This window comes from Poecilia formosa, unplaced genomic scaffold (assembly GCF_000485575.1).
Source record: "Poecilia formosa unplaced genomic scaffold, Poecilia_formosa-5.1.2 Scaffold57, whole genome shotgun sequence".
Lineage (NCBI taxonomy): Eukaryota > Metazoa > Chordata > Actinopteri > Cyprinodontiformes > Poeciliidae > Poecilia > Poecilia formosa.
In genome coordinates, this window is record NW_006799996.1 from 2,384,519 (window position 1) to 2,401,109 (window position 16,591).

General features: G+C 39.4%; 1 protein-coding gene across 1 annotated transcript in view; it reads left to right on the forward strand.

The window, feature by feature from the left end:
- plxna2 (plexin A2) overlaps positions 1-16,591 on the forward strand; it is a 221,762-nt gene that overhangs the window by 181,499 nt on the left and 23,672 nt on the right. Inside the window, exons 23-26 of the mRNA XM_007553638.2 lie at positions 9,088-9,154; positions 9,369-9,515; positions 10,955-11,114; positions 13,106-13,209. Coding sequence (XP_007553700.1) covers positions 9,088-9,154; positions 9,369-9,515; positions 10,955-11,114; positions 13,106-13,209 — 478 coding nt within the window. The remainder of the gene's footprint in view (positions 1-9,087; positions 9,155-9,368; positions 9,516-10,954; positions 11,115-13,105; positions 13,210-16,591) is intronic.

Here is a 16,591-nt window from a genome sequence, read left to right on the forward strand (position 1 = left end):
AATTGAAGTAAAGTAGCTTCGATTTCAAAGAAGCCTACATTGAAGTCGATTGGCAAATGAACCATCGCAAAAGAGGAAGGCTCTTGTTGTCTCACTGCAAGAGATGCATAACCTATAAAAACTGTTTCTGTCTGGTTTCGAACCAGAGACCTTTCGCATGTGAAGCAAATGTGATAACCACTACACTAGATAACCTCAGGCTCTTTGAAGTGTTCCTGGTAGATGAGCCACAATTTGTTAGAGACTAATGTCTAACAAACATGGAACAATGCCAAATACTTACAGATCCTCTCAGAGAGCGCAGTAACTTGGTGAACAAACTGCCAGACTTATAATTGTGCCTAATTTCACATTACAGTCCATAAACAAAAAAATTGGGATCAAAAAATTGTATTGAAGATGTCATTAGCGGAGACAAATGGTTCTACAGAGACTTGGCTAAATGGCTATAAAATAAAATCAATACTTACAAATAAAAGATGGTTCAAAAATAAAATTAACACATTAAAATAGAAAATATCTCTGAAATACAATCAACACTTGAAAATTAAATATGGTTCAAAAATACAATTAACACTTCAAAATACAAAATCTCTGGAAAATAAAATATTATGTATGTTTTGGAAAACATTAGAATATAAGCACTTTTATCAAATCTTCATTGTGGTAAGATCATGTAAGTTATTCTTAAATCCATGGAAACTCAACAGTTTGTAAGGTAGGTGAGTTAGCTCAGCAGGTTAGAGCACAGGGCTGGTAATGCTGAGGTCATCAGTTCAAACCCCGTATGGGGCAATTCATGTCTAAGGTCTTTCAGACAATCAACACTTCAAAATAAATAAGGGTTCAAAAATAAAATCAACACTTCACAATAAAAAATGGTTCAAAAACAAAATCAACACTTCAAAATAAAAAATGGTTCAAAAACAAAATCAACAGTTCAAAATGTATAATGGTAACTGTTTCTGTCTGTTCAGTCCATAAACTTAAGCCTGGGATCAAAAAAATTATTGAAGATGTCATTAGCAGAGACAAATGGTTCTACAGCGTCAATACTTACAAATAAAAAATGGTTAGGAAGCGCATTACAAACCTTTAGTTGAAATGGCGCGTTAAATTCAAATCTCCATTACAGACCAGAGAAAACTAAAGAGAATGCAACGTTGTGTTAATCCATTTGAGGAGCCGGTAGTTTGTCTGGAGGAAATAAATGACGATCCAAAAGTTAATTAGACTGTAACATGCGCAGTCCGCTGCTCAACCACTCCGCAAAAAAAGTCTAGCGCGACACACATCTTCATTCACAGTCTTACTTGTAAATCGATTTTGATGTTTTGATGTTAGCTTGTCGATGTCTCAGTTTTATTCGCTGGGAAAATCAATAAGCAGATTGAGGTGACTCTGCTGGTCTCTAGTGGCGAGAAGCCGTAATGTTGGCTGGTAACAATCGGATTGCATTATGGGAGATGTAGTTTGTAGTCAATTCATGCTCAGAACCTATTTTAAGTCAATCATCGGCCTATAAAATGCTGGGGCGGGCCACATAAAATGACATGGCGGCCGGGCCTTGAGTTTGACACGTGTCAATAGAGGGTTAAAACATTTTCAGTTATTTTGTACAAGTTTTTTTTTTTTTTTTTTTTTACTTTTTAGTTAAATTTGCACATATAAATCATCAAACAAATGTTGGCTTCAGAAAAAGATAACCTTAGTGGATGTAAAATGAAATTTTCAAATGATGATTTGAATTTATTATGAAAAAAGTAATCTAAACCAAACTATGTGACATAAATGCAGTGGTTACTTGTGTCATCCATGGTATCAAGCAATCGAAAAGGAATTTTGGGCAACTCTACTTCATATAATTGCTTCATTTCACTCCAATTTGAGGTTTTTAAAAGCAGTACTGAGATTTCATGCCGGTTGTCACAACATCACAGGGTCTGAACTTTGATTAGACCATTCCACAGTTTCCTTTTCTGCTATTCCAGATTGGTCTTGCCAGTGTTCTTAGGATCATCATGCTGCTTAATAACCTAAATGTCCTTCAGCTTAAGGTCATGAATTGATGACCGAGCAAGTTCTTTTCCTCAGAATGGGTGCCACAAGATTTTCTGGTATGGAACAGAATTTATGGTCAAATAAGTTTTCCAGGACCTAAAGCAGCCAAGCTGCCTCAATTATGGTTTGATTGTCTGGAATGCTGATCATTTCACGCCAGATGCACGTCTTCTGAACGTTTTAGTTTAAGTACCTGCTAGTAAAAACATGTGGGGTTCAATTTACGTCAAAGAGGAATTAAGTGAAATTGTATTCCAATTTTTCTATCGTTATGGCAAAAAATAAATAAATAAATAAATAATAAATTCCACAAACTAATAAGCTGCTTTTAGCCATGTTAGATGTATGTGCTTATAATGAGGGTAATGGTGAAAAATTACATCACAATGATGCTATAATTGAATTCAGTTTTACAGACGTTAGCCGCAATTTCAAGAAGAATGTATTGTCATTGAGAAAATGGCAGAACAGAAAATGCAAGGGTTTCCTGTTTTTGTAATGTTGTTTCGAATTAAATTCTTAATATTAAACTGGTTCATTGAAGAGACACAAACAAGAAGGCTGTTTCTACATTTTTTGTTCTGTTAAGGCAGCAGAAAATTACAACTAAAAGGAGGAAGATTATCTACCAAAAATCTGAATATTTTAGTAGATAATCCAAAATATCTACCAAATCCTTGAAATGTAAAAATATTTTTACATTTCTGTCTGAAATGTAACTTTACTTCTTGTCTAAATAGCTCTATGCCTGCTAGCAAACCTGCTGCCCCATGAGAACTTATGTAAGCTTACTGTCCGCTGAAGGTCGATAGAAATTTTAAAGTAAATATTACATGAATTCCACATAAATACTGTGGCTTTTAAAACCCATGTTGTATTTATACTGAAATTACTAAATGCATAGGCTCTACTCAATAATTAAATGACTTCTGAAGGCAAATTGTCCTTAAACAAAGCCACCCCTTTGATTTTCATAGCAAAATTCTGAAAACCAAATATGTGGTACTTTGTGTTTGCCTAGTGCATAAAATTCAAATAAAATACATTCAAATTCATGAGGCAAACAGTTTTATTTGCCAAGTACTGTATGTTTGCTTAGTTAAATTACCTTTCTTTCCTTCTGGAGGCTCAGAGTATATCTGAGAATTACAAAACGGATGAATGAGCAGGATGAAAAACAAATCATTGGTTTTCAACAAGTAATTAATTTAAATAGTTACACAGAATTCAGCTTGACTTGCGTCACTGGCAGTGAGGTATGTGTTTAAATGCCCTGGAGAAAAGTATTGCTTCTTACGTGCCTACTCTTTTACCCATCCAACACATCAGACGAGTGGAAATACATCTGTAGCATTTGCTGTATCTTACATTTACACAGAAATGATATGAAAACCTCCAGTCCATTAAGTTAAATAACATCCTTCCTACCTTCTCTGAAGTGTTTTCTTTTTTCAGGGAAGTGTGAGTTTCCTTTAGTATTTAAAGATTTCAAAGGCTTTCTGGGTGTTGAAAATAGATTTTAGTTTATAAACACTACTATTTTTCTAAAAGCTTTTTGAAAGAAGCATCTAGGTTTTATGATTGATTTCCTCACTCTTTACTGCATTAAGGAGAATCGATGCAGCACCTGGCACCTTGTGATGTTTGGATTTTATTTAGTGGATCTGGATTTTCTTTTCTCTGCTTATGCATAACACAATCCTCATTCCCACCCATGTCTTTTGTCACTGGCTTTTCTTTCTGCTTATCATTTAAAGTGCAAACTCTAAAAAAAAAACATACCGGAATAGTCACTTCCTTTTTCTGTTAAGATCTTTTCCCCATTATCTCTATCATATTAACTTGTGCCATTCCTCACCCAGTTTCTTTGTCTTGCTCTTAATGTTCTTTAAATGGAACAACAGAACATTTCGTCTATCACCTTGAGACTCTTCAATCTTATCTTATTTTTCTTCTCAGCATTTCCGTAATGAGATTTCCGCCCATGCAGAGCTTTGGTGTACGGCATTATTCAGAGCATGAGTATTGTGTTTAGCATTAGTTTCATTGAGAGACATTTCAGTGGCTGCTAAAATATCCACCCATGCACCCTCACAACCATTAGGAAATCCGAGATGGGGTCTGCTCTTAAACACTTTGTGGCATAATGAAATCCTGATGTTCATTAATGAAGCTCAATTAAGAGAGAGAAGGAAGCAGAGGAAAATGAGGAGGACAAGAAGGAGAGGAGAAGGAGGAGAACAAAGTGCTTCTCCCTGCCGACATTCAAGAGAAGAGATATTAAGGGGGAGTCGGCACAGCCCCCGCACAAAAGGCTTTATTTGACTTCCTTCTTCGAGACTTGCTGAGCTTATTAAAATGCTTAATAGGTTCCATTAACTTCTAACACACGCAAGCCTCATAAAAGCAGGAATGGGAGGGGGTTGCACAGTAAGCATAGCAGTGAGGGGTGGGGGGTAAATCCTTGTAGAGGAAGGAGGGCGATTACAGAGGGATTTGGGGCATTGTCCAGAAAGATTCACAATAAATTAAGGCGTGTTCAGCATGAAAACACAGCCCAAGGCTCTAATGGCTCCTTCACATGTTTTCAAACTGAGACGCTTTACTGTGCAGCACGTTATTGTGCATCATTCTACTCTTGTGAACTCTTTAGATGTCTTTCTTTGTCCGGTCCCCAGACATCATCACCTGTTTGTTTATAAATGCAAATACAGACCTGGTGAAATGTGTAGATTTTATTTGAATCCACACACAGTAAAAGTTTAAGTACAGAAAGCACATGCTTGTTGTGGCATATTTCTGGCTGAATGTATGACAACGCTGCTTAGAATAACCGATGGGGTTTAAATTGGTTGATATCTAGGCTGTTAAGGACAAACCTTTGGAAGACCATTCAGGAAACCCAAATTGTTAATTCTTAAACCAATTTTGATCTGTGTTCGTAATTTGTGTACACTTTCATCCCAGCTACATCCAAGCTGTATGCATATGACCCAAACTATCACACTCATAAGACAGGAAATTGTTTAGGAACGACCCAGAAACCACCAAGACTTAAGCATTCCAAATCTGAAAGTCTTTAAACCCAGATTATAGTCCACAATGTGACATGTTTTCATCAGCATGTGCTGTTAAAGAGTCCTAAACCAAAGCCAGTGTACCAAAATCAACAACTTTGACTCACTGAAATATGCAGTTGCTTACATGGACAAGCCAAAATGTCTTTTAGAGAAAATTGTGATGTTCAGACAAACCCATAGTTGAGCTATTTAGACACAATGACAAGTAGTATGTTTGAAGATCTCCAAATTTAGGCTTTCGACCCTACGATCATTGTACTGTATTGATTGGTTTGTTTTCAAATGTTCTGAAAGCAAAGCAGAATAAAGAACTGCTGTCATCAAATTCTATAACTTCTTCTCAAATCAACAGCTGGTTGGTGGAAACTTGGAAATAACGGTGGCTCATAATAATTCCACAATAATTCCAATCTCCCATCAAAACGCCTCCTGAAATAGATGAAACATCAATGTTTACCAGTCACACATCCCATAAGATTTGTGCTTTACTCATCCTGCATTTACAACAAGCAACTAACAGGAGCTGAGAAATCTTTAACAAGCTACAACTAAGTGAAGTTACACTAATAAGCCTGCAAAGAGCAAAGTCAGAAGTCTTGAAGGATTTTAAACTGGTAACAGTTCAAAATAAAATGCAAGGTTTACTTTGGGCTTTGGCCTCTAATTAGTTATTTAGTTGGTTTAGATCAGGTTTGGACACGCGGTTTAGGCTGGGTCGGGTCAGAACCTTTAAGCCTAATCTAAACTCTGTGTCTGCCCCATTGTGGTAAAGTCGGCTCCTGCAAATAAATTAGTTCAAATGAACTCCACCCAGAAGAGTGGTCAAATATCCAACCACAGATATACAAGAAGCTTCTTAATCCCAACAGAAAGCCAGTGGTTAAGGTGTAGTTTGCAAAGAAACTTTAGAATTTCCCCAACAGAGATTTCTGTTTATATTGAGTGAGTATAAAACCTGCATCTGTGCATCAAATTCCTGTTATTTTACTTTGACAAAATAAGATTTTAAATACATTTCCAAAATAGATAATCAATTGATTGATATTGAGTAGAAGAGAGAAATATGTTTGCATCTTCCTCGCTATATGAGGAGTGTTTATTCTCCCATGCTGTATGTTAAATGGTTGAACTTATCTACACCACCTCCCGTCAACCCTTGCCCAACCCCCTGCTGAAGCATCACACTTAATGTGCTTTCATCCAGTTCCTCTCTTAGCGAGATGCCAATAGACTGGCCAGTGGACTCGTTCACAGGGGAGTAGCCTCCGGCTCTGGGAGACATCATCAAAGCTCAGACAGTCATACATCATTCAAAACAAAATATAACCCCAGCTTTATAGTTGTGCAACTGAGAGGGGGAAAAAATCCACGAGTTGAATTGTAAAATATGAAAATCCTTAATCTTTCCTGTTTTAATGAGAAATGGAGAATGACTGACACTCTTCCTCATCTCAGTGACTAAATTGTTAGCTAGCGTGACCTCCCTGACTCAGACAATCCTTCTGGTGCTTTTGCCTCAGCCCCAGATTCCTGCTTATACACCTTAAACATGACTTAACGCAATTACCTCCAATAATAATAGTAATCTCGCTTCAGGTGTAATCATCCCCAGCATTGTTGAGGGTATGGAAGCCTTCTAACTCGCCTTTAATACCTTGCTGCTTCGATTCACGGTAATCCGCAGGTCAGCCTGGGTCCTCTGCCATATCCACCAGAGTAATCACAGTAATTTACTGTTGCATAAAGGGAACTTTTTTAATGCATTGTCCCTGAAATTGGCTGCGATCACATACAGAGCTTTATGACAGGGCTCCCTTGCAACCAGGTGGAAATCATAAAGCGTCAATCTTAAACACAGCAGATACACTTTATTGTGGATGTTAGTTGTGCTATCAGTCGCATTCAAGCAAAGAGGATAAATAGCAGTACTTTTAGTTCAGACTATGTTGTAGCACACAGTAGATAAACACTATTTTAATCTCAAGAAGTGTGGTATTTAATTTTATTTTCACTTGTGTATACACAAGAAACCTGCTTTTTTAGTATCTACCTTAGCTTGTTTCGCACAAAGACAATCTAATACAAAGAGAGCCTCTCCTGTGTAATTTACTTTTCAGGGCCTTTTTATTGCTATGCAACTATTTCTCAAAGGCTCCCATTTTTGTTATATAAATTCACTCCAGAAAATATCTTTTTTTTTTTTTTTTTTTTTTTTTTTTTTTTTTTTTTTTTTAGATTACTGTTCTTAAAGTACCAAGGTGTGTCTTATATGTTAAAATATGCACAATATTATAAGATTATAAAACCCACAGTTGATGCTGATATGATGACTCAGTTTATTTTTCACAATTATCTTATCTAACTTATGTCATAAAAATACCAAGATAATGTTTTGTGTTGGAACATCAAACTGGAAAAGATCTGTTTATAAGTTAAAAATAACCTAATGATAGCTCTAACAACTAGTAAAAAAATAAGGTAGCTGTCTATTAGTAATGTAAATTTGACTGACATGAATGAGGATGCTTCAATCAGCTTGTTTTAACACTGACCAGTTTAATTATGAGGCTCTTATGTAATTACAAATCGATTATGTCAGTTCCTCCGGGGAGAATCGTGTTATGGATTTTCTTTTAGTTTTGCATGTTCTGCAAATGGGGCTCCATGATGGCACTGCTGCTTGCACTGTTGCCTTGTAGCAAGAAGGTTCTAGGTTCAAATCCCAACTCAGGACTTTGCAGGTTCTCCGCCGTATGTGGGTTTTCTCCGGCTTCCTACCAAAGTCCAAACAACTGGATGCATGGAAGTTCCGCATCCTCCATATAATATTTCTGTTTGCCAAGGTGACTGGATGAGAAACATCTGAACTTATGCATTCAAATGGTTTCTGGTCCTCAAAACGAAGTCATAAATTAACAAAAAGATAATAGTTGTTAATCAATCAGCGTTGCCTTATCTCAATGCAGTGAAAATCAAAAAAACTACACCTGTATCTCCACTTCACCCCAAGCTCAACCTAATATTGAAGTGTTTTACTTGAACCTCGTGATGATTTATAACATCAAGATAAGGTGGCGATTATTGCCATTGTTGCAAGTAGTTAATTGTCTATTCAGGGGAAACCCAGAACTTTAAGCATTTTTTTACAAACTGAGTCAACAGCTCATTTTCGCTATTCTACTTTCTGTGAATATAACAAACTCTTTCATCTAAGCTTTGTGCTCATTAGTAGTTGTATTTTTTATTTTTTTATTTAATTCCTGTTCTCTTGTGATTCGTGATGCTGCTAATGAGGTAGATGTAGAGATATTTGTTTGGCATTTAGAGCAAAAAACGAGCAGAAATTATGAAAGGGTACAGAGTTGTGCTGCGTGGTAGAAATAGTCGGAGGTCAGTGCACTCTTGTGTTTTTTTTTTTTTTTTTTTTTTTCTTGGACAATCAAGCCCAGCAGCAGGCTGTAGCTCCATGTGTGATTGACTGGGAAGGGCAGTGGAGGCGGGGAGGAGGATGGGAGGAAATGAGAGGAGAAGAGATCGTTTTGGCTGCGATCAGGCGTTACCTGGCTGTGACAGCTCTCGTCTCTCTCAACAGCTGAGGCTTGTCACAGCTGCTGATGTCCCGCTGTGTTGAACCGCACATGAATAATCAACTGCACGCGTGCCTGCTCTGTCACGCACACACACACACACACACGCACGCATGCACTTATGTGCAGAGATGCCCCCTGTTTGCTCTGCTCTGTTCTCTCACTGTGACCACGGGGTTGTAGGCAGTATACAAGCAAAACCAAAGGCGGCTGCTCCATAGCCAAGATGTCAGAAATCTCCCTTAGGTTTTCTCACAACCTCATGAATTATGGAAGTCTGTTGTTTTCTGAATGTTTTGACTTATTGAGAGCGAGACAAAAATTACATTTTGTTTTGATTCTGCTTTATGTAATTTCAGAACAGAGTCGGTTGCTGAGAAGATGCTCACGAACTGGTTCGCCTTCCTCCTTCACAAATTCCTCAAGGTCAGTGCGCCAACAAATGTGCGGAGGTGTTTATATATGCACATGCAAATCCATTCTTTGTATCTTTTTAATAAAGCCTCCAGATTAAAGATGTGATTATGCAGTTTTGTGTTTTCAGTCTGGTGAGGTTTCTTTTTTCCACGCCGTGGTGCTCTGTCATGTGTGAACCTGTGGGTTTGTCTGTCTGCGCGCGTGCGCTTTTGCGTGTTCACAGGAGTGTGCAGGGGAGCCGCTGTTCATGCTGTACTGCGCCATCAAGCAGCAGATGGAAAAGGGGCCCATTGACGCCATCACCGGAGAGGCCCGCTACTCCCTGAGCGAAGACAAGCTCATCCGCCAGCAGATCGAGTACAAAACCCTGGTACGTCACACACCAGCAGACACAGCAGAAGTTTGCACAAAGGCTTGCAGACGTGGACAAACATGATGCTGCCAAGCTGACACGTACACACACAGACTCGAGTGCTTCTTTTGTTTTAAGTAGAGGCCCACAGCTGACTGCATCAGGGTTTTTTACTTATTTCACATTTTCCATTTTCAAGATGACATTGGAGAGTATATATTGTTGTTGTTTGTTTATTTCAAAAGGGACAAAGCACATCTATCATCTATATAATATGCCAGAGTTGACCATAAACGCTAGTTTTTATCTGTAATCCCTCAATCAATATAAATACAATACATTATAGTGCAATACAGACAGAGAATAATAAAAAGTATAAATAAAAAGCTTTTTTTTTTTTATCAGGTTACAAATTTTAAATGTAATTTAAATCTACTTTAAATAAGCTTGATTGATTGTTCCCAAACTTTACGCATTGCAAGAAGCACATTGCTTCATCTGAAAATAGTTTAGCACATCCAGAAACCTGTCCAGACACGACTGTTCACCCAAAACTAACAAACAAAACACACACAGAGCATTAATCCGATGGTGATCGCAGCTGCAGCAAACCACAACTGAGTTGAGAGAATCTGTTCAATCTTTTGACAAATATTTGTCATGTGCTGCACAAACCATATCATACAGAGAAGCTGGTCAGTTTTTCTGACTAAAAGCAGAACTAAAAGCAGGAAAATCCTGGACTAAAGCCTGTAGAACCTGTGTGAGATTTTTCCTCCTAATAATCCTAATCCAGATTTAAAACGAATAAAAAGTCTTTGGCATGACTTAAAAGTTGATTCCCATAGACACTTTCCATCTAATCTGACTGAACTTGGGGTATTTGGCAAAACTGCAGTTCTAAAACAGATACACTAAATAAAATGCATCAAAATGTGTTATTCTTTAGCATAAGAAAGTTCAAAGAGCATGAATGCCTTTGTAGAGCAGTGTAGCTGTGTTTCGCTGCACTACCTTTGGGAGGAAAATTAAGCATTAGTCCCACAGGAAGCCATGTTGGTCCAACATCAGGGTAGGTGGTTATAGACTGAAACAAACCAAACAAACCTCTCCTCACGTTCTATCATGAACAGATAGAAAAAGGAAAGCTCTCACACAACCAGCATGTGACATGACAATGCTCTGATTGCTCTGACTGGGAATTTGGCTCATTATGTGCTAATGCCCCGGCAGTGCTGGAAATTGGTGTCCCGCCGAAGGTGTGAAATTAGATTTCGGGATGCCAGTAAGAGCGGAAATGGTTTCTCAAAGCTCCTGCTATGTTCCAAGGAGACTCTAATGAGGGAAAAGCCACAAGCTGGACCCGCGTCCAGTCAGGAACCAGCTTTTTCCTCCTCCCCTCTTGTGTTGTTTCACTCTCTCTCCCCCTCTCTGTTCTCCCCTTTTTCATAATCCAGATCCTAAACTGTGTAAACCCAGACAACGAAAACAGTCCGGAGATTCCCGTGAAGGTGTTGAACTGCGACACAATCACACAAGTGAAGGAGAAGATACTCGATGCGGTTTACAAGAACATGCCCTATTCTCAGCGGCCGCGGGCCGTCGACATGGACTTGGGTAAAGAGCCAAACACACTGAACACACGATTCAAAGACACACAGATCCATCAGACAGGTGTAGAGTCCTTCACACCTACAGATTCATGTATTAGTAAGAGAACACCCAAGCATGGTGGACAGATAATCAGTGCGATAAAGCTGTGCTCCAGCCTCCCAGCCAGCCTCAGTGAGCTGCTTCGATGAAACTGACTGGCATGTTTTCCACACCTGCCGGTGCCAACAAGCCTCAAAAGATTTAAATAGAGAATTGCGTCTGATGATGCATGTTTTTACATCTTGGATGTGGCCGACGCAGGTAAGAGCTGACCGTCTGGCTCAGCCGCCTCAAACTAAACTCCACTCCCACACAGTCTGCCACTGCCATCCTCTGCTGTCCGTGCCTCGCCTCCCATCAGTCTGTCCCTCACCATATTTTCTTTTAACTTCACATAAGTGTGCAGAACAGTAACCCCCCCTGCCCCCCAAGTCCCATGCTTATTTCAAATGAGCACGCATCTGTGTCTTTACAACACTCCCATCGGATAATTGCTTGAAAGTGATTGCATCTGTGTGAGACTGTCTGCAGGTGTACAATTCTCTTTAAAACACAGATTTGTGGGTAGTTTGAGGCCATGTTGTGCCAGGCAGAGGCATCGTGTGGTCATCTGGACGAGACACGCAGCAATAACAACCCGGTCAACAAGGGGAAAATCAGTGATCATTCCCAGTATGAGGCCTACATTGGTTATCCGCCTCTCTGTGACTACCCTTATTATCATTTTATTACTGCACAATGATGCCTCAGTCACTGCCCTCCACCAGTGCTGCTCGGTGTTTTTACCTGTTACATATGGTTCCTTTTCTGCTTGCTTTTGAAAGGAAGTAATTTTCTCAGAGCTTCCGTCTCAATCTGATCTTCCTTTCTTCCCCGCAGCGATGGCTCTGCTGCTGCTGCATTTGTGACACTTGTACCAATTAAAGTGTGCAGGCTGCCTAAACATGCATCTTTCAAATGTTCTTGTGGAATGTTAAATTAAGATGCATATCAACCTCTGTCTGAGGACACGCAGGAATCTTGCAGCTATCTACTCATTTGTGTGCATGTGGAGCTGTGTCTCAACATTTTTCCACAAAATGATGTCTCCTGTTCAGCCTTGTTTGAAACTTTGAGCCATCAGCTGATATTTTTTATTATTTTATGGTCATTTTTTTGGTTGAACCAAAATTTCTAATGAAATAGATGTGACTTCACACATCCTAATACCCAAAAACACACTTGAAATTAACTAAACATATAAAACATTTATCCACTAATATTCTAACTAACATATGAGACCAAGCTGTTTGTAGCAGAAACTTTATCAGAGTCCATATATCATGTTCGTGCTCCATCTGACTGAATGAAAATGATTCAAAATCCTCATCTGAATTCTTCCAGTCACTTGTCCAACATGTTGTTGATGTAAGCAGACAAATCAACCCCAAATTAGCTATTTTTGTGCCAGCTGTCATCGTTTAGCCATGTCCTGGCAACCCCTATGATCAGGTGAAGATCGATAAGCAGGAATATATATATATATTTTTTTCCTTTTCTTTTTGGCTAACGTTTTGGTCGGTGAGAGTTTTTCAGGGAGCTAAAGGCTTATTGGAAGGCTGAAGTTGTCTTCACCTGGAGCCAGCTGGAACAAACCCAGGAACATAAGTAGAGGCAAAGAGGTTGTTGGTCCCCCTGCCTTGTAGAACTGCAGCCAGAGGATGAGGGAGGAGAAGTGTTGTAGAGTTCACTTAATGTAGCAGAACTCAGAGAGAGTGAAACAGAGCCGTGAAGTTTGCTACTTGGAGCGGGAAATGTGTGTTTTACGAGCAAAAAATATGACTAAAAATTATATAGACAATACATGGAGTTACTGTTTTCTATGACGGTAGGTCAGGACTGAGCCACATAGGAGCTGACTTATTTATTTTCATGTTTCTCTTATTATTTTTCTGTTTGTGTGTTTTCGTCATCAGAGTGGCGTCAGGGCCGAATGGCTCGTGTGGTGCTGCAGGATGAAGACATCACCACTAAGATTGAAAATGACTGGAAAAGACTCAACACACTCTTGCACTACCAGGTAAATAAGTTTGGTGTTTTTCTTCCCCTAATTGACTCTGAAACTTCTTTTTGTCAAGAAAAACCTAATTTGTGTCCAACTTTTGCTTTGGGTTTTATTATGGAAATTGTTCTGCCCACACTAGCAAACTTTGAAATTCCCTGCTCTTGACTTTAAGGCAGCCCAATTTTCAGTCTCTCATTTGCATGCTCATAGCTGGTACACTCCGAGTGACTCACGGAATAGAGGACAATTACTGTACAGGTGGCAGGAGAGGTGAATTCTCCCCATCACAGCTGACATTTCTCCCGCCTCCCTGGAACGATGAGGCGACAGGAGCGTCTCTTTACTTTCCCCTCTTTCTCACTCCATCCCTGCACCAGTAACAATTTGTCCTCCTTTGGGGGCACGAGTTCATCTTCCGCCCCCTGTTTAATAGACAGAAGAGAACTGAACTAAAGAGGAGGACAGCTGGGAACAAGAAGAGATTTTTCAGTGGAGTTTACGGCAGATGAATGAAGGAAAGCTAAAGTGGAAGTTGGCAGATGCTCGAAAGAAAAGGAAACAAAGACGGAAACAGGCGAAGGAGATGGGAAGTTGGTCATCTCCACAGGTCATGAATCTTTTGCAGCGCCCGCTCAGCCGTTCCTCATTACTTGGCCGAAGGGTGCCATCTGTCTAAAGGCTGCATGAGCTTTGATTCAAGACTACCTGCGGGAGGAGCAGAGGCTGTGGCAGCTTTGGTTAGAATCGCGGATCAATACTGCACAGCCTGGAGACGCCAGTAAAAAGGGATGAGGTGGCAAAACTGAAGCCCTCACAACAGGGAGCTGCTGTGAACTCCTGCCCCTCAGGAACGGTGGGAGTAACTTAGCAGATGTGGGAGTCATTAGAAGACGGGACACATCATAGTGTCCTTCACACAGGACTTGGCACCATGCAGGTTCTGTTGCCCCTTTGTCTTTTCACCCTCCTTTCTGCCTTTACTGTTACTTTTTTTTGACTTTGGCCTCATTTACACTTTACTTCTTAAACATTTCACCTCACTGCAAATAGATCCAACATCGCTTCCTTTTCTCTCACACATTCACAACCCTTTTAGAGGGAAAACAGACCCTCTGATTTGAATGGAAGTCGGTGAAACTTCTGAGCAGCAAGCTGTTGTGTTTTGTACGTTTCATGTACCTGAGCATTTTGGCAGACAATGAAAACAATTCAATGAAGTCTTTCATGAAGATTATATAGAAAATGGTGAAGGAACCAGACTCTTACTTCCACCTGTAACTGGTGAAGTGGATAAATAACTTCAGCAAAGTAGGTTTGCTGTAAAATTTTCAGGTGAGTTTTTATTTCTACTATTATTATTATTATTATTATTATTATTATTAATTGTTGTTGTCATCATTAGTAGTTTATTTGGTGTTTGTAAATGACATGTAAAATTTAGGGAATGCTTAACTTTAACAAAGTAAAAATGTCTGCAAAACACTGAATAGCACAATAATAATCAGCATTCTGAAAATTTAATAAAGGTTTAATATAATTTCTGGTATGAACTTTGGTCTTCTTGCTGCCACTTCAGCACAAAAAAACAAACCTGAACCTGATGTGACTTACTTTCGTCTCCTTACATCAAACCATTTCTATACAACTCTGCTAATCGGAGACCAGAAACAACACCGAATGATGGCTTGTCATAATTTCTAGGATATCTGTGCATTTTGTTGCTTTAAACACCAAAGCTTCATTGACTCCCGTTAAAACTGTAGCGTCTGGCTTGAATGCAGGGGTTCAGTACCCAGACGTGTTGTATCTCTGCTGAACAGTGACGGTTCCCCCTCTAAGCACCTCATCTAGGTCTCTTCTGTGTTTCCCCTTGGTGAAGCAGCTCAGTGCGTTTGCTTCTACCACATAATGGGCTCCTCTGTTGTTGTTTTTTTGCACTTCTTTGCCTTGCAGTCTGTCTGCCATCGTTAGCCAAAGGGAGACACTACAGAGCACGCATGTGGCCACTTCACTTATTTCCTTGCTCAATAGCAGATCACAGGACTGCTATTGATCATGGATCTGAGGGTCCCTTCATAAAACCCACCGTAAGGCCCAACACCGCATCACTACAGAGAAGATAGAGAAGGGCTGCAGAGCAAAATGGTGGCAGGAGGAAGAGAGGAAAAGGACAGTTGGTGCTGGACGAGATCAGAGTTGGAAGGAGAGATGTTTTTGCATCATTACTGTTTGGATGAGTTGGCAATAGCCCCCTTGTGCGAGCTTGTGTGTTTGTGTCACACACCATGGTGCCGAACTGGCAGCTGTGACAACACGTGGCTCTGGATTATAAAAAAACAAAGGGGATCATCTCATTAAACCCAAGAGAGAGAGAGGGAAAGCTTGAAGAATATAATGGAAGAAGAGGTAAAAAGGGAAATAGTGAAATATGCAGAGTGAGTCTGAGCATCACCCTGAGTATTTGCTAATTCTCCCATAGCTGAAACACAGGGACTAGACGAAGGCATTAAAATTCATAGGTCTCACAGCCACCTAGGAAATGCCATTGGCTGTTTACACTGTTACATTGGAAATAATGGTTTACACAGCCTGGATATGGAAATGCGCACCTTTCCACTACGCTAAAATGAAAAACTTAAATGCACAAACTGAAAACGAGTTCACAATCTTTATTCATCACTTTGGTATTCATAGTCAGGGGACCAGACTCCTCTTCTGCAACAGCTTCCTCTCTGTTTCTGTTTTTGTTTCCTGCCTGGATAAAGATAGATGCATATTGAAGTTTTTTTCAAATATGCACACAATGTGTGTTCAGACTTGTAGCTCATACATGTGTGGCAATCCTCAGATAAACGGCAGAGCTAAGATAAATAAATCTTCTTTCACTGGAATGCTGTCTTGAAACAATTTAACTTGCTGTGGTGGTAGCTGGGCAGTGAGCATGATGCCAAAAGATACTCACATTTGTGTGAATAACATTAGATCAGCTTTGAAGAATTGATTCTCCTCTGTTTGTTTTCATTTAGATTTTAACTATTGCGCTTACTGTGATGTGAGCAAACTGCATTTTTTTTAGCAAATTCTTGAAGATCAGAGTAGATTATTCTTATAGCTTTGTCAACTCACTTGACGCCTGTCACCTTGATAAATTATATGTATTTTGTACCTTTAAAATAACCTTTTACAATCTACAAAGCAATTGACTAATACACAGAGGGCTAATGAATGAATAGGTGGTGAACACAAATCCAGGAAAGGTGTGACTAAGAAATTAATTCTACAAAATAAAAATTAAGGTACAGCAGAACACAAGAAACCCAAGAAAAATCTAAAGTAGTTTTAAAAAAGACAAATCAGAGCAGAAGGGAAAATCCAAGCTTAGTCTGAAAAACCTGTT